Here is a 27,835-nt window from a genome sequence, read left to right on the forward strand (position 1 = left end):
AAATTCTTGTATAATGGGAAAAGACAAATATTATGTATTTTTTAATGTGCTAAAATTTAAAGAATACATTGTGTATGTCATAGTATGAATATGAATATGATGAAAATGTTGAATTATCAATTTATCATCCAACTCCCCAAAGTCTTTACTTAATTTTGTGAATTTCTTAAAGTTTCCCAATTTTTAAACATTGAAAGTTTTATCATAAAAATTAAAAAAAAATGGGTCAGCCCGTCAGTCAAGTGCGGGACGAGGCGCGTCAGTGATTGCAGCCCATATAAATTGTGCAAGACGGAACGGGTCAAGCCTAAACGGGCCGAACCGGCCCGTGCTATCCCTACTCAAAAAGTGTGAACATTTATGGAGCCTGATAAAATGGAGGTAGGGGATCACTTTGCCGAATTAACGTCCCTACATCGCGATATGCACTTGTGAGACTCGAAACAAGTTGAATGACGAGGCGACTCTTCACCGGTGCTCCAACATTCTTCAACTGATCAGCAAGGGACTTGAGACGTTGACAATATACCGAAGCATTCAGAAAATTCTCCATCTTAGTATTGGAGAATTCAATCTCAAGAGTTACCACACAAACGTTTGTTGTCTTAGAAAGCATCTCGCAACCTATTCCAAGCATCCATGGTCGTGGCATTAGGTTCAATAATCGTATACAACATGTCATTGGAGATGGTTGCATAAACCAGGAAAGAACCGTAGCATCAAGAGTCGACCACCATAATTCCTTTTCATCCTTAGTCACAGGTACCTTCTCTTTGCCATTGGCAGGAGGAATAATATGATGAAGAACCTTATGAGTATGTGCGGTAATTTTAAAAAGTTCCATCCATGTAGAGTATTGGACATTCTCCATTTCAAGAGTGATGGAGATATGGTTCCGTATATGGGAAACCGCAAGAACCGAATGGAAAGAACTCTTGTTATTATAAATTATATTAATAATTATAACGTAACATTTATTAATAAAATTAATTTATTATATTACCATTTAACATATCCAATTTTTCATTTATTTTACTGAAGAATCCAAACTTAACCTAATCCCATTTGAAATGTGGTACACAGCATAAAATTCAGGAACTCACTTGCGGCCAAAAGCGCGCGATCGGCTCCTCCTCCTCGCGACTTAACCTTTCCAACGGTAAACAAAACCATTGTTACCTTGTCATTCAAAAAACCCTAATTGTTTCAATCTTTGATTTACATGTCCGTTTCGCAACACAAAAATGGTGAATCAAACCATTGTTGGCGAGCATCAAGAATTAGCCTTCATATTTTCCTTGAATTTCTATGTGATTTTAAGAGCAAAAACAACAGAGCTCTTTGCGAAGAACGCTCTATCCTCGCACTAAGAGCACATTCATCCAACACTCTACATCTCGCACCCCACCGCAATCACAGTCACGTAAGTCGTTTGCTCCTTCTTCTTCTTCTTCATACTCCTTTTCGCCATCTCATATTCCCTTTCATTTCACTGTCTCAAACTTCCAGATTGAACACTCTTCTCGGAGGGACCAGGTTTACTAAGATTCAAGGTGAAAGATAAGGTATTTTACAATGCTAAGTTTTGGGTTTTAACCCAATCGGAAATGTACTTTCCATTAATTTTCAAGTATTTTATTGAATGTGAGTTTCAAAGGTTCAGTTTCTAGTTGCGCCTATTAAAACCTTGTAAGGCGTGTCTTATTATCCAAGAGAGAGGTCCAACACGTAACTCTTCAGGTTCTCTGAGCTCCATGCCATATGATTTTGAGGTTTCTGTGGTGATTTGTGAGAATCCCTTCGAAAGGAGATAAAATGAGAGAACCAATGTGATTTAATAATGATAGTGCTAGCAGTGAGAAAATAAAAATAGGCTACTATGTTCAGTTTTTTTTCCCCAATTTCTTCTATTCAGTACTCTGTTCTATTTTTCTCAGTTTTTAGTTTCATGTTGTGTAAGAGTGATTGACACTGCAATCAACACATACTGAATTCATACTAATTGCATCTCATTCTCATCATGCTGAATATGTATTGACACATCAAGGGAGGGAACTTGTTTTATGCACCAAATATTAAAATTATGATGTTCAGGATTTTTTTTTTAAGTTATGATTTCCCAAATATGCGGGCCAGTCCACATGTTTGCATTTGGTGTGTCGTTGGTGTTTTGATTTGGGAAGTTGGGGCAATTGGTTTGTATTTTTCACCGTCCCTAACTAACCACAGTTTCTCCGAAAGCTGTTCTGTGCTGCCAGCGGAGTGAACGAGAAAACGTTAGAAAGCAGTTCGGAAATTGGAAGTGGAAGATGGCGACAGCACCGGGAAACCAAATGCTGGAGGGAGGAGGAGCGCCGCCGCCTCCGGGGACTGATATGACAGGAATATGTTTCCGAGACCAGCTCTGGCTCAACAGCTTCCCTCTCGATCGCAACCTTGTCTTCGATTACTTTGCCCTTTCCCCTTTCTATGATTGGACTTGCAACAACGAGCAACTCCGTATGCGCTCCGTTCACCCCCTCGACCTCTCTCAACTCTCGTATGCAAAACCCTAATTCCCTTCTCCTTCCTTCTTTTCAATACGCTTTTAGGTTTGGTGGATTGTAATAATCGAATAATAGTAGTTGTGCTGTTCAGGAAAATGACGGGGACGGAGTATATGCTCAGCGAAGTTATGGAGCCGCACCTGTTTGTTATTCGCAAGCAGAAGAGAGATAGCCCCGACAAAGTTACGCCTATGCTCGCCTACTACGTCCTCGATGGTTCCATATACCAGGCTCCGCAACTCTGCAATGTTTTTGCTGCCAGAATTGTGAGTTCTTGCTCTGTGTGTTACATGTTTTCTACTGTTTTTAGGTTAGGGAGGATTCTTTTCTGTGAATAGCTTGCTTGCATGACATTAAGAAGAAATGGATGTTTGTGATCGTGTGTGATGTAGAATGGAGGACGAACATGTTGAAGGAGAGTTATGGTATTTATCAATAGAAACTTGAGAGATCTTTTATTATATTGTGGGGGTTTAAAATTTTTCTTTTCCTTTTTGTGCAGCGTATCTAATAAAGGTTTATCTTGGATCGTGTTATTACTTCACTAAAATAATGATTTATCTAGGGTTTAGTTATTACCTTTGAGTTATGATTTCTCTTTAGGGGGTGTTTTATGCTATTTAGACTTTTTGCATGATTGGTGATTTCTTTTTCTGAGAATATCTTTCCATCTAGAGGAGTATTTTAGATTTGTTTGTTAATCGAAGTAGTACTCTGGACAAGAGGAGTACTCGTGGTTGGCTATCCTATATCCTTCTGAAAATTAGAGAAAATCCTTTTCAGTCGTGAAACATAACATTTTTGTACAATTTACTAGTTTTTATTTTAGTCAAATTTCTTTATTATGGGAGAGATTTGGTGTCTAATACTGGTTTTGTAATTGCTCTTGCAGGGAAGGGCCCTTTATTACATACAAAAGGCATTTACTACAGCTGCCTCCAAGTTGGAGAAGATTGGATATGGTAAGTGCAGACTATGGTTGTTTTTTTTTTTCTTTGTGGGAGATTGTTGCTCACAGCAATGTTGCAAAAGCTGGATAGTGTTTCAAAGTGTCTTGTTATTAAAGTTTTACGGCTATAGTGAAGAGAAGTACATACACGAAATGAAGCATGTATGTCAAAAGAGGAACTATTTTTCATTGAAAAATCAATATAGTTTCAATTGTGTCGAATTGGATTGGATTGGATAGTTAACACCAACTTTTATGCTCAGTATGGTTTGCATGAGACATCATATCAACCAGGGGCTGCATTTGCTCGTTCTACAATGTCATCTAGTATGCTATCACGATTACCATAATAGTCTGGCCATATAAGAATTTCTGGTTCATGTATCAAATGCAGGGGACCCGAAGAATAGAATTCTTTAGTGCTTTTGAAGTGTGGTAAAAGTACCGTAGTGATAAACCTTGCAGTCTTGGCAGTTGCCAGATATTTTGAAATTTTTGTCTTAATATACATTTCATCACTAAAGTTGTCTAGTTCAGAAAGCATCCAAACCTGCATGCTCATTAAGGGTTGATTTAGGCTGACAAAGATTTGCTGACGATTCCATGAGATTAGGGTTCTTTGGGTGGCTTGATTTGGGAATTAGGGTTGTTGTAAATTTGGGGATAAAGAGCTCAAGCAGGTCAACATGAGAGAGAAACACTGAAATGCTTTAAACTTTGTTAAAACATGAGTTATGGTGCACTGAATTACAATATGAAGCCAGTTCGGGTTGTAGAATCTGTTCCAAAGGTGCATTTCGGTCCTGTGCTTTTTATATTAGGTTCAGTTATTCCTGGTATAATTCTGTTTGGTTCAATTATTCAATTCTTTTTACCACCCCTAGTATCATCTAAGCAACGATTAATATCAGTGTGCCACTGTTGCAACTTTAAAGCACCAGGAGATTGTGCCACTACTATTTTACCATCTAATTTTTCATACGCATTTTTTCCCCCTTACATATGTTCTGCCTGCTTGTAAGAGACATGTTTTGGCAGTTTAATCATACAACTGTTATATTTCATACTTCTGTACACATTAACTGAATTGTGATTCTTCTAGCTGGGTCAGTGGATTCTGAAAATGAGACTGCATTGGTGGAGTCAAAGACTGCTAAGGAGACGATTGACATAAAGGAAGTTAAGCGTGTGGATCATATTCTTGCATCCTTGCAACGCAAGGTAAGTTGAAAAAGTACATCTTTCACATGTTTGTTTCCTCATAAAAAAAACTATGTACAAAAACTATTAAAATTACTGGTAATATTTTTGTGTATAAAAAATGGGACAGGGGTTGAAATAAAATCTCTGTCTTAAATATACGCCCAATCAGGTCTGAGTATTTGTCCTGTCGAAAAACAGTCTGTGTATTATATCAAAAGATACTATATTAAGAAGCCAAATGCACTTAATTTGAATAATTAGGGGGTGGGTGGCATTAGCTGCACAAACCAAGAGAGCTAAAGTATCATCGCTTTCATTCATGGGTAACACCGTGATCATATTATTAAAGTCTTTATTCTTGCATTTCTCGGGGACTGGAGAGAAGTGTCATCAATGGGGCTTTTCTAACTCTTCCCGAAAGGAAAAACATGAAATTCTTATTTCCTTTCTTTTGCAATGAGATTGGATCTATTCATAAGAAAAATAGAATGCTTGATAAATAACGTGGATAATTTACTTGCAGAACCTAAAACTATTCCTTCCCTGTTTGCTGTGTTGTATTGCCATATTAAGAGATCTGGTTCTTATGAGGTGATGCACACATAAGAGGTTTTTGCCGAGTCACAAATTAACTAATTTAAACAAATAGTTGTGTATTGATTGATAAATTTTATCAGTGTTGGAAATTAATTTCATTCTTCTCTCATCCTTTATTATTGGTGAGAAATGAGTACTAACTTGCTTCTGGTGCAGTTACCACCAGCTCCACCTCCACCACCATTTCCAGAAGGGTATGTACCTCCTCCTACAGGTGAAGCTGAGAAAGGCACCGAAACTCAGGAAGCAGCAGAAACACAAGCTCCTACTGCTGATCCCATAATTGATCAAGGACCAGCAAAAAGAATGAAATTTTAATATTAAAGACATACTGCAATGGCTGCTGATAGTTATACAGGTGCAGGGAAATTATAGACCAGCTCCTATTGCATAGATTGAATTTGTCTTAGATTCTCGATTATGTAGAAGCTTAGTGAGCTGTGGAATTCCACAATACAACCAATATTTTCGTACTTTTGTAAAGTTTTCGTTTTTAACTTTTTTAAAATCCTGTTATATAAGTTGATTTAGTTTGTAAAAGGTTTAAAAATATTTTATTGCTATTATGAATACTTATAGGGGAGTCTTAGGAGAAAGACCTGAACCTGGAATGGATGCAACAGGGTAAAAGTGATTGGAAAGATATTCTTGAAGGAAAAGGGCTCGAATTTGTGAGTATATTATTGAAGGAGTAAATTAAAAATAAATAATATGATGTAATATGAAATTATAAAATAAATAATGAGCTTAATATGATTAATAATAATATGAGAAATTAAAATTTAAAAATATGGTAATTGAGAATGGTTTAATATAATTTTATACAATATTATATAATTAAATTGTATAGAATTATATTAGATCATATAAAACTATGTTATAAATTTTAAATTTTTTACACTTTAAAAATCTTGTATGATACATGTTGGGAAAAGCTGGTGGTGGTGTGATGAATATTAATTGCTGTTATTTTTTAAGAGATGTATAATGGTGGTTTAAATAATTATGTTTTCATTTTACTTCTTTCAAGTAGTAAGTTGGTTTGATGTTTGATCATTTAGAACTTCTGATATAACTTAAGCAAATGATATTTATAAATATATAAATTTTTATTCTTGGTTTTCTTATTAAACAACATTAAGATAAATAAAATCAATTAAATGATCGAAAACATATTTAGAATTTGAAAAAAAGAATAATTATAAGTGTTTTAACTACCCTAATAATATTAAAAAATCCAAATAGCTGTCCAATAAAGATAAAAGGTTAAGTCTGAAATAAACAAAAAATGACAATAACAAAAATATATTAAACAAATCTTATAACAAGAGGTAAAATTGAAATTTTTTTAACCTTAATAAAATTAAAAATATAAAATATATAAACTGAAAAGAAACATCTCTTTATATATTATTACAAAAATGGATATGTAATTAAAAGTCCATTAGACATTTTGTGTTTTTCATAATCACTTTTTTTCACAGACATGCAAATAGCTTCTTCTCAATTCTTTTAACCAAATATAGCTCTTTTCTAGAAGATAGTTCAATCTCTCCATGTATTCTATCACTGATAACAAGTACTGAATATTAAAATGATAAGAACCCCTTATTATATTTGTGGGTAGGTGATTTGTGTGGTGCATAGTGTTATAAAAAAAAGCTACAAAATATTAATATTTGTGGTGTGTGTATATCTTTGATCTCATGCAGAAACTATCTTTATGATCATCTTCTGCAAATTGTTCAAACAGCTTCACGTGTTTGTCTTATTAGGAGTTTCAGTGACACACTCATAAGATTTCACATGATGCTGCATTCCACTTCCATCACCAACTCACACTTCTTTGATATTTTCAGAAAATGACACAATATTTAATATTTCAATTTGGCATTTAAAATATGCACCAGTTACTGCAAGGTGGAATCCAACACAAACATATATATATATATATATATATATATATATATATATATATATATATATATATATTACACCAAATTTTGTGGGATTGAAGTATGATTAGGAAAGGAGAAAACGACCTTCTTTATAGTGAGATGAATTTCAGAGATAGAAGAATAACAGAAAGAAGGTAGGAGATAGAGTTGTTTGTATTGAAAAAAAAATTACAGAATGATTTAATTGATATAATAAAATATAAAAAAACTGAAATAATTTAGTATAATTAATAATTTTTAAAAGTATAAATTAGAATTAAATTAAATTTTAAAGTATATTTTTAATAAACAATATTTTTAAATAAAGAATAAACATTTTCATAGTTTTTTTTTTCAATTTTCAAGTTTTTATTATTTTTCCTAACATTTTTGTACTGAGAGAGACATTTGAAGTTGTGGTGTAGATAGTGGACAATACCATGCAACTTTCTTGGATATTGATTTTAAGTTGCGCTGTAGATAGTGACTTTTGATAAAGAAAAAAAAAACATAGTTTGCTTTTATATTATTATAATTCATTCTTATATTGAATATCCGGTAGTTTATTTTGTAAGTTGGTGTAATTCATTAATTCAAAGAAACTAATTCTTAAGATTTTTTTAAATACCTAAAACTGGTTAACACGATTTCTTGACCTATTATTTATAATTTTTAACCTTCAAAAAACTGTTTAGGAGAGTGTAACTGTGTAATATTTTAATAATGAAAACTATTAGTGTTTTTTTTTACTTGTATAACCTTAATTACATTTGTGTGAATATTTTCCCCTTGCTAAGGATAAAATTGTTAACAAATATTGATTGTTTAATTTTTATGTAATAATGTATATTTCTAATTTATACCTAAGAACTTATTTTCAATTTACGAAAGAATTGCGATATTGTTCCTTCTTTTAAAGAAACTTGAAAATTTACATTGTTGTATTTTTAAAATTAAAAACTTGATTCAATATTAAAAGAGGAATGTTGTTGTATTTTTAAATCAAGACTTTTAATGAATTTTTTATTAACACGGGAGAAAATTTAATGAAATAAATATATTATAAATAAAAAATAGTTCATTATTTTTATCTGATTTTTGTGATGTTATAATTTTAAAATATATACCATTTCCAAAAGAAAAATGTAATTTTTTATATATATTTAAATTTTGTTTTATTTATCAAGGAAGGTTTAAAATATCAAAGGAGATAAGAGATAGTAGAATATAAGATTAATTAGTAGCCAGAGGTTATCTTAATTGAGATGTCTTAGTCATATAATTAATGATGAAGTGTAAAAATTAGTTAAAGAAATGGAAGCATCAGAAAACTTTTTCAGAGTTACTTAAGAAAATGATTAGTGATAAATGACCATTCAGTACCTAACTATCTTTAATTATTTTTTTATTTAATTTATTGATTAATTTTATTATTTGACTAATATCTTATTTTATCGTATATTTTTTATGTATTAAATAATATAAAATTTCAACTAAGACCGCAACTTGATATTAAACCAATGTAACTAATGTCACGTGAGAGGCGTGGTGCTCCTTTTAAGATTTAATATTGTTTTCTTTTTTTTTTTTTTTGAGGTTACTTTTAATTTTGTCATATTGTTTGAATGTTTACTTAAAAGAAGTTTATAAAGTATTATTTTCAAATTGATTTTTATTTTTTAGGACAAGTCAATAGATTAATTTTATGCCATGTCTTATCTTTATCAAAAAACAAAATTTACATTAATTATGAGATGTGATTCATCATTTGTGAGTTGCAACAGTTAATAAGAATAATAACTGATCTTAATTGTACATTTTCCTATTATTATGTAACTGTTTTTAATTATTAAGGTAAATAATAATAGTAATAATATCGGTACTTATATTTATTAATAATAATTTAACTATTTTTCCAAGGTATTTATCTTCTTATCTTTTACATGTAAGATTTTAATAATTCCTTTAAATTATTAAATTATTATTATTATATTACTATTTTTAATTTAACTATTTTCGTATTTAATGATATATCTATATATACCAGAAATTTAAATAAGGCATTCAAGAAAAAACTTACATTTTTCCTTTTTTGTGTAAGATAAGTTTTTCTTCTTTATACATTTTATTTACATATAATTTTAGTATAGCTGAATTTACGATTTTAATGATCATTGAAAAGTCTGAAAAGTCAGCACAAAACTATGTTTATTTATCGTTGACTTCCGGTGTTCACGCGATAATCTCCTCACACGACAATAACATTAATATATCCTATTACATTTTACATTATCAAACCAAATTAAATTATATTCAAAACAAAACAATTATATATATATATATATATAATTTTTTTTCTTTTTTCTTATTTTATTGAATTAACATTATTATTATTTTGATTTTGTACATGTTGATAAACGAAAGAAGCACGTAAGATTGATTATGCATGGACGTGTAAGGCTCGAATGCATTGTAATATGCGTGTTGGATTCTGAGAAGGACACGTGTCAAATGCGAGGGCAGAGAAAAAAAATGAACGGTGGTGAAAAAATGGAAACGGTGTAGGAACCTGTGATGTATGAAGCACCGCATAAAAACAACACGTGTGGTACAAATTTGACTAGATGCCACGTCACTGGACCCCACTTTTTAGAGATATTATGTGATCCAACTCACGCTGACTCAGTTTGACAATAAACCACTCCATATGGGTCCCACATATACAAAATCCTCTGACATTTGATTTTTCATAAATTCTTACAAAAATTTATTCAATAATCAATAAATAGTAAAAGAGTTACCAATTTTTACATGGAATTTCATGATAGATTATTTGTTAATAATTTTATTTAGACAATGATATATTTGCAGTGAAAAAATTTTATATTTATTATTTTACTTTTCAATATAAATACAATTTTTTTAATTATAAAAATACCAAAAAATGTGAGATTGAAGATGAATCTCTTACTAATAAGAAATGGGAGATGTGGGGATATGGGAGGGTCTTGGTGTGGTTGTTTGTGTCTCTATCTGCAAATCTGCAAGTGTTTTAAAATAGAGGAATTTTCATTTTGGTGTAAAAATAGTAGTTTGTTTAGGTTAAAGTTAGGGTTAGAGGTTGATAAAGATGTTTGCATGTACTGAATATGGAAAACCAGAAATATGAAAATGAAAAGCTAAGATTTTCAGGGAAGGACTTGGGATCTCCAAATTCTCAGGCAAGGACTCTCCGGCCAGTTATAAATACTTCCAACCTTTCCACAACCATGACACCACACCTCAATTTTCTCTTCTTCTTCTTCTTCCATTCTATTTTCTCACATTTTTCTTTTTCGTTCTCTTCCAACTCTTCTTCCACTCAACATGACCATCCTCATCCAACAACATGATCACCTTGGTAATTCATTTTTGTAATTTTCTATGTTTTTACCAAATTATGTTATTGTTGCAGAAGATTGTTGTACCTTTGTGTGGTGACAGTAACCGTGCAAAATCTGTCCTTTTTGGACATGAAACACAGTTTTTGATTTGGAAGAGGAAAGAAAAAATGTGTGGTTTTCAGTTAATAGGTTTTTAAAATTGCAGGGGCTGAAGTTGAGGCAAAGACTGAACCACTAAATGAGAGAGAACTGGTGTTGGATGGTGGATTTCTGATACCACAGACCAACTCGTTTGGGCAAATATTTAGGTTTCAATCTCCATAACCTATTATTTCACACCCATTAATAATTTTCTCCAGTTTTTCTTATCCAAATCCAAATATATTTATATTTGTATGTAAGGACAAATATATTTATATTTATATATAAGGACAGAGACCCTTGGCTATTTAAACTTTTTCAATAATTCTGCATCATCTTTGAAAATTATATCGAATCAACGTAAAAAGGAAAAAAAATTAATTAATCCTTCAAATCCATGACTTTTTCCTGTACTTTCTTTCCCTTTCATTTTCTTTAAACATTTTTAAGCTTTTTTCTTCTGTTTTTGTTTTCCTTTTGGGATTGGAAAAGTTTTTTATCTCGCGATTTGGTTGTAGGAATTCATCCTATCTGGTTTGTTTTTTGGTCAACGGGACTCGTTCTCATTGTGGACGAAAATAGAATTTTTCTTTTTTGTGGGGTCTAAGAAAATAAGAATTCTTATTCATGTCTATATTTTATGGGCTTGAATTGTCGATGAAATTTGGGCCTGGCCCATCAAGTTCTCGCCTTTCAACCCTATTCCTTTATGATAAAACTGGTATTTTGATCATTTTCAAATACCTTGCTAGATTTTTGAAAGTTTCCAGCTTTATAATTTTACAATATAAAACAATGTAATTTTGTTTAAAATCGAGATGAAATAAAACCAAATTTTGGTTCTTCAAACCTTTTCTATACAAAAGCAACTAACCTAAAAAACTAATAGAGCTTTTAGTCTCTTTCCACATATCAAACAAGATAGCACTTGTCATTTCACTTGCCTAATAAAATTAAGGATTAGTGAAATCATGAAAAAAGTAGTGATTAGATTCTCCACTTTTGAATGTTCACACTTGAATTATTATCTCATGAATAACAATCTATTGTAACCACAGGACCTATCATGATACTGAAAGTGAGAGGCATGAAGGAGTGGAGAATTTCTACAGAAAAAACCACACTTACCAATCACTTGATTTTGTAAGCACAAAATTTACATTTACTTTGTCCTGCCCTCATATCTCAAGTCATGTTTCATACAATTTTTTGTTTTTATCGATAAATGTTAGTCGTTAGTTTTTTATAGGTGAAAGAGTTGAATCTAGAATTTTTTCATCAGTATTTTCTAAACCCACCAAATTGTTAGTAGGGGATTGAATTCACGATCTTTCTTTTATTTTTTTTTCATCTAACCACTAAGTTACCTTATCGATGAAACATGGTATTTATTTAAACATTGGATTCATACATAGGTGAAGAAAATGAGAGAGGAGTATGCAAAACTGAACAAGGTAGAGATGAGCATATGGGAATGTTGTGAATTGCTGAATGAAGTGGTGGATGAGAGTGACCCTGACTTGGATGAACCTCAGATAGAACACTTGCTTCAGACAGCAGAAGCTATAAGAAAGGATTACCCAGATGAAGATTGGTTGCACTTAACAGGCCTTATCCATGGTAGTTTTCTGCATTCTAATCACCCTTTAATGCAATTTTCAAGATCCTTTCTGTTCTTGGTTTAATTTGGAAAATGGGAAATTATTTGAAGAGTTTCTCATCAATGCAGATCTTGGCAAGGTGCTGAATTTACCTTCTTTCGGAGACCTTCCTCAATGGGCTGTAGTAGGTATATGTGTGGTGTTTATGTAGGATTGGAACCTTAATAGTTAACAGAACATATCTTAATGTTTTCTTTGCAGTTTCTGGTTAAAACATTCACTAATGTTGAACATTTACTGTGTTCATTCAGGGGACACATTCCCAGTAGGTTGCAGATTTGATGAATCAATTGTCCACCACAAGGTAATTTTTTTCTGAAATCAAACCAATTTTTAACACAGATACCACACTCTCACTTTCTTTTTACCAAAATAGGTTTTATTTAACAGATAATGAACATGTTTAGAACTATGTTATTGTGTAAAACATTCAAAATCAAACACCTGACAGACACGTGTGTTGCATTCCCACTTCAGTATTTTAAGGAAAATCCAGATTTCAACAATCCATCATACAACACTAAACATGGGATTTACTCAGAAAAATGTGGACTTCACAATGTGATGATGTCATGGGGGCATGATGATTACATGTATTTAGTAAGTCCTATGAAAACCAAGTTCATTTTTCTCTTTTATTGCTTTGTTTAGGATTCTTCAATGCAATTATTTCATAAATTTTGAAGGAAAAATGTCTAATTTTGTTGTTTTCTTAGGTGGCAAAGGAGAATAATACCACACTACCCTCTGCTGCTTTGTTCATTATAAGATACCATTCATTCTATGGTAATTATTCAGCTCAGAAGCAAAATTTTCTAACTGATTATAAGTTCATAATCTTTCAAACTGCACTATTTGCAATCTTATTTGAACCAAACCAATGATTTGTTTTGCAGCATTACACAGAGAAGGAGCCTATAAGCACTTGATGAATGATGAAGATGTTGAGAATCTAAAATGGCTCCACATTTTCAAGTAAGATCACTTTTTTTAAAAGGTTAAATATGTTTATCTTGAATTAATCCAGTTCCTCAACTCTGTAAATACGTGAATTAAGTTTTTTTAATCATACTTTATTAAGTTTATTTGAAATTATACATTTTATTATAGTATTTTAATTTGTTTGCACCGTTTGAGACATATTTGTTTCAATGTTAGCTGAGAAACGTATTTTGAAACGTCAAATAAATCTAAACAGATTTAGTTTAAATGACTAAATTCACATATTTATAAATATGAGGGACTAAATTGGTTCAAGATTTCCAGATGGGACTAATTTCAATTTTCACAATATATTTAACTATTTTTAATATATCAATGAAATGTGTTAATTGCTCAAACATATCTTAATTTTTTTTCTCTAACTTCATATTCTGCAGCAAATATGATCTTTACAGCAAGAGTAAAACTCGGATTGATGTTGAAAAGGTCAAACCATACTATCTTTCACTCATCGAAAAGGTTACTACTTTGGAAACTTCAATGTCTTGTTTTTGTTACAGTTGAAAAAGTTTTCATTTGGGTTATACTAAAGTGTCATAATAACTTGTTTGGTGCAGTACTTCCCTGCAAAGCTGAAGTGGTGAAAAGTTCATTGGAACAGTGAAAGTGGCCATAATTTATGATGATAGCCAAACAGTTTCTTATGTAGTTGAGGAAATAATAAACTAGAAAGTTGTAGTTGTATTAATCAATTTATATGCTTTGGTGCTAGAAGATATTCTTCTTTATGAAATAATATTTGTAGCTGAAGCCCTATCTGAAATATTTTTTCTTTTCTTTTTTTAGTTTTTTGTTTCCCTTATATATGGATTTGTCACAATATGTGAAACTATAAAGCCTCTTAATTCTTTAAGTTAAGATAATTATTCAGCAAATCCTTAACTTAAAGAATAAATTCAGGATTTAAACTCATAAAGTTAAAGATTGGATATTTCTATATAAAAAAAAATTTCCACTAAATGACAAGGGTCTTGTGTCCAATAATGATATAATTATAATGTAAATTGAACCGTGCTCATAATTAAAAAAAATTATCTGATGTTATATAAATTAACTAATTTATAATCTTATTAAAATAAAATATTAAAAGAATTATAATAAGAAACTCTCTTATCTAATCTTTTAGCATTTTATTTTATCATATATAATTGGTGGTTAGGAAGTCCAAGTCATAATGAGCAGTACTGTCATGTCACATGGTCAATGGTGTAGTATTAAAAAATTTCAATTTCTTTGTCGTTCACAAAATTTTAATTTTCGTTATTTTTTTTTCTCAAATTTAAAACTGATATATTCAATACAAAATGCTACAAAAATGTTTGCATTGAAAGCATAAAAACACATTTAAAAATAGAAGCTATACCTATTTTTCAACACAGGGAAACGAAAAATATGATATATTCAATACAAAATATTATGTTTGTTCTTTTTTGGATACTTTTTTTTAATCAAGTGATATTAATAAAAGTATTTACTTCAATTGAACATTAATAGATGATCTTAATATATCTAACACGATAAATTTAATAAAAAATAATTTCGAATTAACATAAATTTTAGATAGTTTTAATAGCATTTTAAGAAATACATTTTGATTCTATTACAACCCTATAAAATATAAGATCTTCAATAACTGCGGTTTTAAAAAAAAATCAAGATTTGTATCAAATAAAAAAAAAAGTACTTTACACCATTAAATGTTACACAGATTTGCTGTTTCAGAAAAAGAAAAGCTGGACTTGATTTTCAAACGCGATTTTGTGATAAAAACCAGATTTTGAAAATCGAAATGTCTTAAAGGAAATGGAAAAGTGTTTGAATCTCTTGGATGAAAAGCAGGAATAACTTATGAGAGATTGAAGTTCTGATCATGGCAATAGAATAGTTACTCCATTTGTGTAACACCACATGGAAGCACTTTTGAATAAAAAAAAGTGGTAAATAAATGGAAAGAGCCAACGCACTTATTGTAACATAAATTCACCAAACATGTCGTTGAATGTTTGAGTCCATGTCGCGTGTTTCAACGTGCATTGCTTGCCTCCACTCTGCAATAAGCGTTGACCAAACTCACAGAACAAACAATTACTCCTACTTACTTTATTACTACCCAGCTGTCACTTACTCTTTCAACTCACACACTCATTATTTTTCTAACTGAGAAAGAAACTGTTTCATTTTTATTTTTATTTGAAATTAGTTTATTTTAAAACTTTACATCAATTTAGTTTTTTATTTTTTAAAATATATATATTTAGTAATTTTAATCAAATTTTGTTAGGTTTATTTGATATCTCGTATGTATTTTAGAATTGTATTTGAATTATTTATATTGTTTGACACATTTTGCTTTAATATTAAGTCAAATATTATTATAAAAAACGTTTAAAATATCAAATAAATTTAACAAAATTTGATTAAAATGATTAATTATATGTATTTTAAAAGATAAAGGACTAAATTGGTCTAAAGTTTTAAAATGGACTAATTTCAAAATTAACTTAAAGTTAAGGACTAAAAACATATTTAATTTTTTTTTATTTTCTTTTCTAGAAATCTTTAACCTTTGCCTAAATATATATTATACACATAAGATATAACATAAACGGTGTCTTTTCTATTATCGGGCTGGCACTAATATCTAATAATTAAGTCTTTGGAAGTTAAAAATAATTTTAATTGTAAATTAATTATGGTATGCTTGTTGTTGGAAATTGGGTCTACAGGCATAGGTCATCTTAACATTCAAACGTAATTGAAAATTATTACATGTTGAGATTAATTGAAGTTATGTTCTTAGTTATGCGAATGTTACATCTTTTATATGTGGGATTTTGGTTCCTACCATGTGAGACAGTGGGAAGTGTGATTTTATAGGTATTGTTTCTTCTCTTATGAATAAACGTGTTTCATCAACTTCAAAATACACTTTTCCTTATTTTACAATATTTAATGTTTGTTGGTTTTGTATATCACTTAAAAGCTATAAAAAAAAAATCTAAATTGTGAAATCTAATCTATAATAATTTAAATTTATATTGCTTTAAATTTGTTTAAATGGATTTATTCCAAATTTAAATTTATATTATCGGATTTTAAGTTTTATTTATTTAATAGGATTTAGATTCAATTTAGATTGGATATTTTTTAAATTTTGAAAACTTAAATTCAAGGTATGTTAACCAAAGTCAAGGCATCTCAAGTAGAGTTGGTTCAAGATAAAGGTCGAGTTAAATTGGTCTAGTTAAAGTCTAGTCGTTTCAAACTTAAGGTCGAGACGAATTTGTTTGAGTGGAAGGGTAGATTCAAGTCTACCTAAGTTGAAGAATCGAGTCATTTTGACCCGAGTCGAAGTACCAAGTTGAGTCAACTCGAGTTGGAAGTTGAGGCGAGTTGGCTTGAACTAAATAATCAACTTGAGTTGACCTAATATAAAGGTTGAAATTAGTCGACTCTAGCCGAAGAATCAAGTTGAATCGGTCCTAGCAAAAAACAATTAAGTTGAAGGTTGTGTTGAGTCATTTTGATCCAAGATCAAGCTAAATTATCCCATGCCTAGGATCGAGCCAATTCAACACGGTCAAGTTGAGTCAATTTAGACCTAAGTCGAGTTGGGTTGGTTTAAGCCGAAATGGAATAAAGTCAACATAAATCCAAGTTGAAGTGAGGTGGCATAGATCCAAGTCAAGTTGAGCAAACTAGACCCAAGTTGACATAAGTCGAACTAACTTATGTATAATAAACCTAAACAAGTCAAATATACTATATCAATCTCACTATACTTAATCTTATTAACAAAATAGATTCAATTAAATTTAATCTGATTAAAATTGAACTACAAAAAGTTCAAATATAATTGTTCTAGTTAAAATAGATCTAAATTCAATGTAAACCGAATTTTAAAACATCCCATTCCTGACCAAGGAACTTGATACATACCATAAACAAATTTTTAAGAATAGTGTTCATTTAATTTTTAGAAAATCCCTTTGTTTATATAATGAACCAGTTTCTACTACATATTTTCTATACTTTTTTGTTTTCGTAACTTCAATAAGACAAAATTCTATATGCGATTAAGAAAATAAAACTAGAATTACAATAATTCATTCGTTAAAAATAAAGTTTGTAGAGTGATTTTGAAGTTACAACACTAAATTTTGTATCCAATTATTTTCTAAGGTATGAAAGTTCAAAATCATTAAAGTACTACAGTTTTAATAATTTTATTCTTTTTATTTTACTGTTTTATTTCGTATCCTTTATTAATATTGGATCTAAATCAATAACATGTTTTATTTATTTTTTAATTCTTATATATAACGTTATGAATAAGTTTCTATTAAAAACTTAAAAAATAGCTTAATTTTACTTCCATCAAATAGCTCCACATTCAATCATATACAAAATTATTTAACTCCTTTGATCTAAAATTTTCGAAATGCTCCATTTATTTTAGTGAAATACATTATGCATTGAGAATATTTTTTATTATATTAACTAATCAAAATCAAAATAAGAGAAACATTTATATAACATATAGAAGCATAAATATGTGGGGTAATGTGTGAGACTTTACTCAAATTCTTAATGAATTTGTCACTGGACAAATTTCCTTTTTAGTACAAAAACGTTAATATAACATATGGAACAAGTTCTTACGTTATGATAAATTTGTCATATGCTCTAAGTATTTTTCTTTGTACTTTTCTACGACAAACAAAGTAAAAGAGGCAACCGCGATGAAACTAATAATCTAAATTACACTAATATTAAATGGATTAAAAATTTGTTCGAGAAGAAAAACATTTAAGTCTAAAATTTATTATTATTATTATTATTATAACAACCAATATTACAACAACAATATTGATGAAGGTAATTAAAAAAGTACATGTCATATTTAATGTGTTTTTAAAAAAATTCTCATATTTCAATTAATGATATAAATCATGTAGTTAACATGATATTTAGTTCTATTATATATATATATATATATATATATATATATATATATATATATATATATATATAAAGAAAAAGAGAGAGAGAGTTTAATAAAAAGATCAAATATTATTTTACACACAAAGAGAAAAGAAAAATGAAAAAAAAAACAAAAATAGGCATGCATTAACATAATATTGAAAGATAGATAAATGAAATGATATGAATAAATTTGCATGTGATGACTTGACTTGTTATAATGGGTGGTAGCACAAGTGTGGTTGGTGCATTAAGTTCTCACCCTTAACCACTTTGTTAAGAGAGTTAGGAAATATCAATCCATTACCTAAATTAAGTTAAATTAGTTAAAGAGATAAGACATGTCTTCTCATCTATTTTATATTATAAACTAATTAGAGTCACTTCTTTAAAACCATACTAATATTTTAAGTTAATACATTAATTATTATTTTCTTACAAACCATCTTATCAACACTATTATTACCTTTTGTCCTCGAATTTACTTTAACGACTTTTTGGAAAAAAAAATATACCAAAAATGTTAAAATTAACTTTTTATAAGCTAAACTTATTTTATACATAAAATAATTTGTAAAAAGTTTTACAATATAGTTTTTCTTCTTTTTGTATACTTTCAACTTTATGTAACTTGATTTTAATTTTCTGAAATGTCAAGTTTATTTTATGTATTCATATTCCTCTTTTCTAAATTTTAAGACATATATATTTTTCTCCTACTAAGATTCTTTTTATATTATCGGATTCATAACAATGATTCAAGGCACAAGAGTTGACCAATATTTTGATATTTATTAGAAGGGAATTTTAAACTTAAATCAATTTCACAAAACTGACTTGTAAGGTAATATTTACATCCACTTATATATTATGAATTAACCTTATCTTTAATCGACGTGAGACTTCTAACAATATTCTCACTTTGGTTAACAAAAAATAGAGAAAAATTATTTTTAACAAAATTTTATCGATAAAATTTCGATCAAAAACACGTCACAACAACATCTTAATAGATAAAAAAAATGTTCGATGTGAGTTGAGAAAATAATAAAAATGTTTAATATGTATCACAAAGTAAATTTTATCAAAAACAATTTTGTCAAAATATCTTCATTATGAAAAAAGAACGAAAAAAGTGAAAATATTATATATATATATATATATATATATATATATATATATATATATATATATATATATATATATATATATATATATATATATATATATATATGCATGTTTACAGTGAGTTGTAGCCGTGTTCGAAGGTAACCTGTCATCCCTGCAAGTTCATTATCATGTATTAACATCCGTAGTCAATTTTGTGCCAAAAAAATACAGAAAATATAAAAAGTAGTGCAGAATGCATGCCAAGTTGAATGTAGTACGTAGACTCTACCTTTTTTCTGTACAACAACCGAAATAACTCACGCACATGCTCTTCCCTAATCCCTCCCACAAAATCTCAACCACTTAGCTCCACCATAGTTAATGAAAGAAGCTAAAAGTCATTGTATTAGGGACTTGAGAGTGATTGATTTGTTCAGGTAAAAAATATCGCAGAGAGAGTGATCACTAAGCAGCTTCTCCATGCATTGAATTAACCAGAAGAGACAAGTAACGATATTAGTATCATCAATGGAGAGAGAGAATAAGAGAAAGGGTATAATGAACCACTTCACGCGTTCACATTTAATAGCCGTGCCTAACTCCCATCCTCCTCCTTCAATAGGTGTCATTTTCGGTTGTCATATAAGTTCTCCATTCTCTGCTGCACTCACTGCACCCAAAACCATCATGATGAACATTGCAGCACTTCTTCAACTCTTTGCTTTTTCCTTCCTCACTTGTGTGTATGCACAAGACACCACCACTCTTGTGCCTGCCATACTAACATTTGGTGATTCTGCTGTTGATGTAGGGAATAATGACTATCTTCCCACAATTTATAAGGCTAATTACCCTCCCTATGGGAGGGACTTTGTTAATCACCAACCAACTGGGAGGTTTTGCAATGGCAAATTAGCTACTGATATCACTGGTATGGCAAAAACTAGCACTTGCACTTGCACTTGCACCTACTTAGATTATAGATTAGATTAGATATATATGTAGCACTGCTCATACTCATGCATTAAAGTTTCATTATTGTTGGAATGTTTCCTTTTTGCAGCTGAGACGTTGGGTTTTAAGACCTATGCTCCTGCATATCTTAGCCCACAGGCATCAGGGAAAAACCTTCTTAATGGAGCAAACTTTGCTTCTGCTGCATCTGGTTATGATGAAAATGCTGCTATTTTGAATGTAAGTTTGGAGTGAATATATAATAACTTCATGTATGGTTTTACAAGAATTCTGATTCTAACAGTTTCTTTTATTCCTCTTGGCAGCATGCAATTCCATTGTCCCAACAGTTGAGTTATTTCAAGGAATACCAAGGCAAGCTGGCCAAGGTAGCTGGAAGTCAAAAAGCAGCCTCAATTATCAAAGATGCATTGTACGTGCTCAGTGCTGGTAGCAGCGACTTTGTGCAAAACTATTACGTCAATCCTTGGATCAACAAAGTATACACACCTGACCAGTATGGCTCCTACTTGGTTGGTTCATTCAACAGTTTTGTTAAGGTATTATGTCGAACAGTTTTGGTTAACTTTGCTGCTGTTAGAACATATGTGTGTGTGTGTTCAATTGGTTCCAATCTTTTGAACAATATACCTAATGTTTGATGCAGATTCAGACCAGTCTACATTAAACTCAAGAATTAGTCCAATTTTGAAAAACTAACTTTGTTTTGGACACAGGACTTGTATAGATTGGGAGCAAGAAGACTTGGAGTGACTTCACTCCCACCACTGGGGTGCCTACCTGCTGCAAGGACTTTATTTGGTTTCCATGAGAATGGTTGTGTCTCAAGAATCAACTCTGATGCCCAAGCATTTAACAAGAAGATCAATTCAGCTGCAGCAAATCTTCAAAAGCAACTTCCGGGTCTCAAGATTGCTGTTTTTGACATTTACAAGCCCCTCAATGACCTTGTTCAATCCCCTTCAAAATTTGGTATTCAGTATTCACTATTCAACATTTCAGTAAAATGATGTTGTTCTGTCTAACCTATGGCACCATGCTTTGCAGGTTTTGTGGAGGCAAACAGAGGTTGCTGTGGAACCGGGACTGTGGAGACAACATCCTTGTTGTGTAATCAAAAATCACCTGGAACTTGTTCTAATGCCACCCAGTATGTGTTCTGGGATAGTGTCCATCCTTCAGAGGCAGCTAACCAAGTTCTTGCTGATGCATTAATTCTCCAAGGCATAAGTCTTGTCACATAAAGAGTCGTGATTATTAGTGTGGAGATAGTATTGTGTATTACTACACAGCGTGAAAGTGATCTAAAGTTTGATGTTTTTGCTTTGTATGAAAAAAGAATTGCTCTATGTGTTTCAGATCTAGAGAAATTTCAGATAAACTTGTTGTAAAACATTTCATAATAACAGAGAAATATTTACTTATTACTCATAAATGCATTGTTTTGGTAGTTAAACTTGGACGAACATAAGGAAAATCCAATCATGAAGAATTTTAAGACAATTGTAGTATAAGGAAGGAAAGTTCTGATACAGCAAGTATACGATTCATCCGAATAGTATCCTGAATGGTTGGATGAAGTTTATATAACTCATTCGAATATATACAATAAAAATAACATGTAATTGTTAAGAGGAAAAAAACTAAGTTTATTTCCACCTCACAATCTGCCTCACCAGATTGAATATTCAACAGACAACTTTTTGAACAAGTCCATGTAGCACAGTGGTGAAAAAGCTAAATGAGCAAAATTCTTGAAGTAGGATGAAGGGAGCTTAATACTAAACCTGACGGTTCAAAAATTTTCATCAGTATTTTGCAATGTACTTAATCTAGAAATTCCCAATTGCAAAGAAGCAAGTTATGGCTAGAAATATGGATCATAATGAATCGCTAGAAGTTAAAATTTTACCATACTCAGAATTACTATGCATGAATTCTTGCCTATGATTTTAAGTGCCTCCCTCCTTAATTATTACACGGTTATTTGAACAGCTCCTAACGTCTAATATTGTACATCAGGATTGATTACTAAGTAAACCCTGCTAATCTGTGATATTCTTGGTAATGTACAATCCTTGCATATGTAGCTAATAAGTTAAAACGAACTATATGCTGCTGATCTTCTGTGTGATTTATGTTTGGGAGCTTCACTTGAATTTTTCAAAGCTTCAGCATATTTGACCAAATTAGTTTTCTCCATGGCAGAGGATTCTGAGAAAGAATCAAGGCGGTTTTTGGAATCTGCTGAACTTCTTCTCATTGGACTGAAATTCTTGGAGCTTCCTGGGGTATGGCTATCTGAATTTCTGCCACTATCATCCTTCATACTCGTGGCTTGGTTATAATCAAAGGAAGTTCTAGAAGTGCCAGAGGGAGTGGTATACTCGCTCCTAAGACACTCATTTCCGGTTGACATACTCAAGCTGAAATGTGAACTGCTATCTACTTGGGAAATTGATTTTTCTTTAGATATAACTCGACCACGTTGGTTCTGCTGGCTATCTTTGCCTCGTATCAGCTTCATAAGCTTGCCAAAAATCTTTGATTTGCTTGGATTGTTAGCTTTGACCTCAGATGAAGTATCATTAAGAGAATAATCCTCATGCTCTCCAGAGTCTGTGAAACAAGAAGCCTGTGAAGAGGACCATTGGTCAGAGTCCATATCAGAAACGCTCCCTCGCCCTTCATTGTTTGCATATTCAAGTATAAGTTGCTTGGCTTTCTTCTCAGAGGTTGGACTCAAGCTTTTACTCAAGTCCCTTGCTGCTGTTTTACCAGATGGTGGCTGATAACTTCGTAGTTCATGTCTCAAGCAAGCATTTATCCACCGCAAATAAACTAACTCTTCAAGATCTGAACATCTATCTGCATGTAATTGCTCAAGTTCTTTTGTCAACCCTTCATTATCTTGTCTGAGACGTTCACCTTCTTCCTTCAGAGCTTGTGCCTGCATCCAAAAGCATTGATCAAGTTAAAAAAGCAGTCACTGAGGGTGTGTTTATTTCTATTTTTCAAAAACTGATTTTAGTTTTCATATTGCTAATAAACAAGGGTGTGAATTGAGGAGAGATTGGACAAGATCAGAACAAAAAAAGATGAGAAAACATCTTCCAGCTGTTTCAGTTTTTGGTTGTGAAAAGCTAGTTTTGTAAACAATTTCAAAACTTGATAGACTTTCGATGAAAATTTAGTTTAAGTAGTGTGGAATTGTTTGAGAAAACAGTTTGTAAAACAAAGGGCTGAGAAGGGGATCAAATTGTAACTTGTAAGTAATATTACTACCTCAGGATCTTCTAGAACAGCATTTGCAAGGAGCTGAGTAGAATCCAATCTTCGAGATAAGTCAGAATTTTCCATCTGCAGTCTCAAATTAGATTTTCTCAACTGTTCTATCTCACACTCAAGATCCTTAAGCCTTTTCAGCTTAATCTGAATCTCTTGTTCGTTAGCAGCAACTTTAAATTCATGATCCTGCAACTTGGCAACTTTTTGCTTAAGATTCATGATATGCTCCCTGTTCTGTTCAGCTTCGTACTTAATTTTCTTCTTCAAAAACTTAACTTTGGTTTTTGCAGTCTCTAACTCAGACAAAAGTTTTGCATGATCAGCCACTTGTACCTCTAATCTATGATTTTCGGACTGCAAGGTCACAACCTTGAGATTGAACATCTTAGCCTCCATATTACTTATCTTCAATCTATTTTGGAGCTCCATCACTGCTGCTTGTTGCTCTTTAATTCCACAGTACTCAAGCAGTTGAAACTGAAGGTTTCTTTCCCTCTCTTGAAGCATTCTGATCATGCTCCTGAGGTTCCTGATCTCTTTCTCATAATCATCTTTGTCAACATTTGCATATGCCATAGGAGATCCTACTTTTGACCTTGGTGTTTCTACCTCTTTCTTACCTTCAACGATGACTTCAAATTCTGGATCCTTGATAGGATCATTAAATTCAGAACCGATGAACTCATCTTTCTCTCCACTTTTTTTAGTCCTCGGAGAGAGACCTGATGGGGAATTTTTACCAATCACCTTGCTACTGCATGTTTCTTCCTGACACAAGTAATATATAACAATCAGTTGAACTAAATTAGCAATTTTTTTTTCCAATTTTCAACAACACTACAAGATGAACATGACAATAGTATCTGTTATCTAACAATTCTAGACCAGAAAATGAAAGAAAATGTACGCAAAACTCATCAACAATTAAAATGAGAAAGCTGAAACAACAACAGAAAGATAGTCTTTTTCATGTCACTTACAGCATCCAAAACATTTTCCTCTGCAAGATTGTTGCGAGAACTAGAAGAAGACGCCCTTTTACCTCTTACAAAATTATCTTCGCTTCCATGACCTGAAAACACATTATACATATGAAAAACTATTCATGAACTAAAAAAAGGACAGAAATTTTTTCAATATGTTGATAAACAAACCTGAAGGGTGCCCCTTGGGGGAAGTAGGGGAAGGTTTGATTCTCTTGACTCCGATTTGAGAGTAGAGAATTCCAGCAAAGGTAAGAGCCAAAGCCAAACCACATTTCAGAAGAAAAGGCTTCATACCCTTTTCCTCTTTCGTTATGAAACCAAAAAACCTAATTATTCTTTCCGTCATCATGAGAGAGATCACAAATTAGATCATCTTCTATCCCATGTCACGCCCAAGAGAAAAAAAAAACACAGAGCCATTTCTGGTTTATGCCTACATACACAACCACCATGGATAAGAAAAAGAAAAATTATTAGCTAATGTAGAATATTGTTAATTTTTGTTCGTAAATTAAAAATCTTAAATACATGCGACAGAAAATTTGACTAGCCAGAAATAATTCAACTGTCTGATAATTTCTCTGATATAGTAACCATTAAAGTCACATGCACCACGTCAAATCAAAACATACAAGACCTAGGACGTTCTAAACAAGAGAAATAGTAAAGGAAGAAGAACAATACTTCAAAAAAAAAAACGATATTCATGATCCACTACCAATAAAAACTTGATGAATCATGGGAAACATGAAAATAAGCAATACCCGATGAACTTTACATTTATTTGTGCATGATCATGCTGGAACTCCTCGTGACTCGATTAAAAGAGATCCAGCAGAAGCGTGGCGTTTCTATGAGGTTTTGTTTTGGTAACAGTTTGAATAGCGTATCTGCGTGTCGCTCTCGTGGACAGAGGAACAACTGTGTCTAAACGCAACCTTAGAAAAAAGAACGAATGTGTCTTTAGCAACAAATACTGGCCATGGATTTTTGTCTTACGTAAAGGGTGAATGCGACATGGGGAGAGGATCATTTGAGAGGGAGAACCAGAATGAACTTCAAATAATTGTCAGCAAAATTATTGAAGAGATAAAATGGGTGAGAGAGAAAGCGAAAAAAAGAAGAAAATTGTGACGCATTTATGTAACAACCAACGATACATGGGATAAATATTCTTCATATTTATCCTCTACGTTATTTAATTATAGAGCTGTGAGACCAAATATAGCAAATAGATGCCCATAATTAAGGATATGTGCCCTTTCCAATATTCTTAAGCGGTTTCCCTTCAAAACTCTTTTTCTCAACCTTTCTTTTATTTGAATTTGAATTTTTTGTTAGATTTTTTTTCTTTTGTTTTAAAATATATTAAAAAATATTTAAAATATTAATACAGTATATTTTTAATATTCAGCAGAAAAGATATTACTAAAAGAAATCAATAAAAAATTTAGACTCCTTTATTTTTTTATTAAGAAAGTAATATATTTAATTTCATAAAAAAATCCATTTTTATATAATATAAATTTGTTTTATCTTAATTAATGAAATATTTTAAATAATTTTTAAATGTATATTCAATATTATTTTGTGTTGTATATAATAAGTTTATTTTTTGGAAACAAAATTATGACGAGGATAGAGAAAAATCACTATGACTAGTCCTTTTCTTTTTTAATATATCTAAATTAAACATACAAATTATATACGATTCAATTTGAATCGAAAGAAAGTATGAACCAAATGAAATCAAATTTTGTGATTTGGTTTAGATCGATTTTATATTTTTATTTGCATAACTTTTTTTTTATCAATATATATTTGGGTTGTTTATTTTTCTAATACGAGGATTTAATGATCTATACCATATGCAAACTCCTAGTTTTGAAGCCATTTGCATTTCTTTTTTTTTAACAATTATTAGTATTTTCTTAATCCATTAAACTCCTTCCAAACGATTTTAATATCTTGACCATATTTGTATAATGTTTCAATGTATTTTCTTTAATATTTCTATAATGTTAAACAATTTGATTACATATAACAATTTTTTTTTCCTTCAAGAAAGAAGTTTAGATGAAATATAAAGACATATTGGTGTCAATGCTTTTACAAATAAGAAATAAATATTATTTTATGTTTTATTAGTAAATTTTGAGGGAATAGGATGGGTGTGAGATTGACCTTCTTTAGTCCTGAAGAAAAAGTTTATCTTTCTTAAATTTTTGTCTCAATCTATTTAAAAAATTGAGTATATTTGTGTCACATGTATCTTTGTTTGTTCTAATTATTAATTAAATTATTGTTTTACAAAAATAAAAATTACACAGAAAAATAGTATTATCTAGGTATTGAATGTTAAAATAATTAATTACATAAATATCAATAACGATTAGATAAATGTAAAATAATTATAAAAAATAATAATACTCAAACATGTGATGAGAAAAATAAAATATGAAACTAAAAATTAAATAAAAATTAATATAATTTTTTACGTTACCTAATAATTTAAATATATTTTAATAATTCATAATCAAAATAAGTATAAAGACAAGTAACAACAACGAAGAGACATAATATTAGGTATTACCTGAAATCAATAATACCACGACATAATTAATTAGGTATTACCTATCATATTTGTACTCAATAATACAAATATTTTTTTGTCAAAATCGAGAGGAATTTGAATAATATAGTAAAATAAATTCATTTGTTATCTCTATGATATAAATTATATATAACCCCTAATATTCGTCTATGATAAGTGAGTCAAATATATGATATACATGCATAAAATTTAAAATATATAAACATTAAAATATTTGTTTTTAAATGTTTTCTTTCAACATTTTTCTTCGTAGACTCTTCGTAACCAATAATCAATTTTGGTGTGACTGGATAAACAAAAATATCAAAAAGTGCAAGTTGAACGGAATTCTGAGAAAAAAAATTTATTGAAATAAATTCAATAAATTTTGATTTTAATAAGTTATCTAGATTAATTTTCAATTTTTTTTTGCTTATGGAAGTCCAATGAAATCTAACTATGAGTGTATTTGAAATTAGGT

General features: G+C 30.6%; 4 protein-coding genes across 9 annotated transcripts; 3 read left to right on the plus strand and 1 right to left on the minus strand.

Annotated features, from left to right (window-relative positions):
* The first annotated feature begins 479 nt into the window (after positions 1 to 479).
* Positions 480 to 5,835, plus strand: LOC114165851 (mediator of RNA polymerase II transcription subunit 6). 5 transcript variants are annotated; one of them, XM_028050457.1, is made up of 9 exons: positions 480 to 762; positions 1,084 to 1,159; positions 1,322 to 1,423; positions 1,510 to 1,565; positions 2,242 to 2,539; positions 2,638 to 2,812; positions 3,439 to 3,508; positions 4,598 to 4,716; positions 5,452 to 5,803. In XM_028050457.1, exons 5-9 carry the CDS (start codon positions 2,310 to 2,312, stop codon positions 5,611 to 5,613), a joined length of 756 nt encoding a protein of 251 aa, XP_027906258.1. In that variant the 5' UTR covers positions 480 to 762; positions 1,084 to 1,159; positions 1,322 to 1,423; positions 1,510 to 1,565; positions 2,242 to 2,309; the 3' UTR covers positions 5,614 to 5,803. The 5 variants fall into 5 exon arrangements, with proteins under 5 accessions (XP_027906258.1, XP_027906261.1, XP_027906262.1 ...); XM_028050460.1 differs by lacking the exon at positions 480 to 762 and having other exon boundaries at positions 1,050 to 1,423; positions 5,452 to 5,835; XM_028050461.1 differs by lacking the exon at positions 480 to 762 and having other exon boundaries at positions 1,050 to 1,423; positions 4,607 to 4,716; positions 5,452 to 5,835.
* Positions 5,836 to 10,267: 4,432 nt separating this feature from the next.
* Positions 10,268 to 14,204, plus strand: LOC114165702 (inositol oxygenase 1-like). The gene is made up of 11 exons (XM_028050267.1): positions 10,268 to 10,632; positions 10,821 to 10,923; positions 11,815 to 11,899; positions 12,172 to 12,376; positions 12,486 to 12,545; positions 12,669 to 12,721; positions 12,895 to 13,017; positions 13,134 to 13,203; positions 13,314 to 13,392; positions 13,797 to 13,878; positions 13,977 to 14,204. Exons 1-11 carry the CDS (start codon positions 10,599 to 10,601, stop codon positions 14,001 to 14,003), a joined length of 921 nt encoding a protein of 306 aa, XP_027906068.1. The 5' UTR covers positions 10,268 to 10,598; the 3' UTR covers positions 14,004 to 14,204.
* A 5,821-nt stretch (positions 14,205 to 20,025) lies between these two features.
* Positions 20,026 to 21,922, plus strand: LOC114167332 (GDSL esterase/lipase APG-like). The gene is made up of 5 exons (XM_028052392.1): positions 20,026 to 20,443; positions 20,576 to 20,706; positions 20,793 to 21,026; positions 21,204 to 21,459; positions 21,535 to 21,922. Exons 1-5 carry the CDS (start codon positions 20,041 to 20,043, stop codon positions 21,729 to 21,731), a joined length of 1,221 nt encoding a protein of 406 aa, XP_027908193.1. The 5' UTR covers positions 20,026 to 20,040; the 3' UTR covers positions 21,732 to 21,922.
* A 488-nt stretch (positions 21,923 to 22,410) lies between these two features.
* LOC114167331 (protein CHUP1, chloroplastic-like) lies at positions 22,411 to 25,865 on the minus strand. Of its 2 annotated transcripts, none has more exons than XM_028052391.1 (5): positions 25,540 to 25,865; positions 24,930 to 25,194; positions 24,756 to 24,847; positions 23,773 to 24,543; positions 22,411 to 23,437 (listed from the first exon to the last, which is right to left on the minus strand). In XM_028052391.1, the coding sequence occupies exons 2-5, from the start codon at positions 25,108 to 25,110 to the stop codon at positions 22,586 to 22,588; spliced, it is 1,896 nt and encodes a 631-aa protein (XP_027908192.1). In that variant the 5' UTR covers positions 25,111 to 25,194; positions 25,540 to 25,865; the 3' UTR covers positions 22,411 to 22,585. The 2 variants fall into 2 exon arrangements, with proteins under 2 accessions (XP_027908192.1, XP_027908191.1); XM_028052390.1 differs by having other exon boundaries at positions 25,526 to 25,865.
* Between the last annotated feature and the right edge of the window lie 1,970 nt (positions 25,866 to 27,835).

Source organism: Vigna unguiculata, chromosome 10, assembly GCF_004118075.2.
Source record: "Vigna unguiculata cultivar IT97K-499-35 chromosome 10, ASM411807v1, whole genome shotgun sequence".
NCBI lineage: Eukaryota > Viridiplantae > Streptophyta > Magnoliopsida > Fabales > Fabaceae > Vigna > Vigna unguiculata.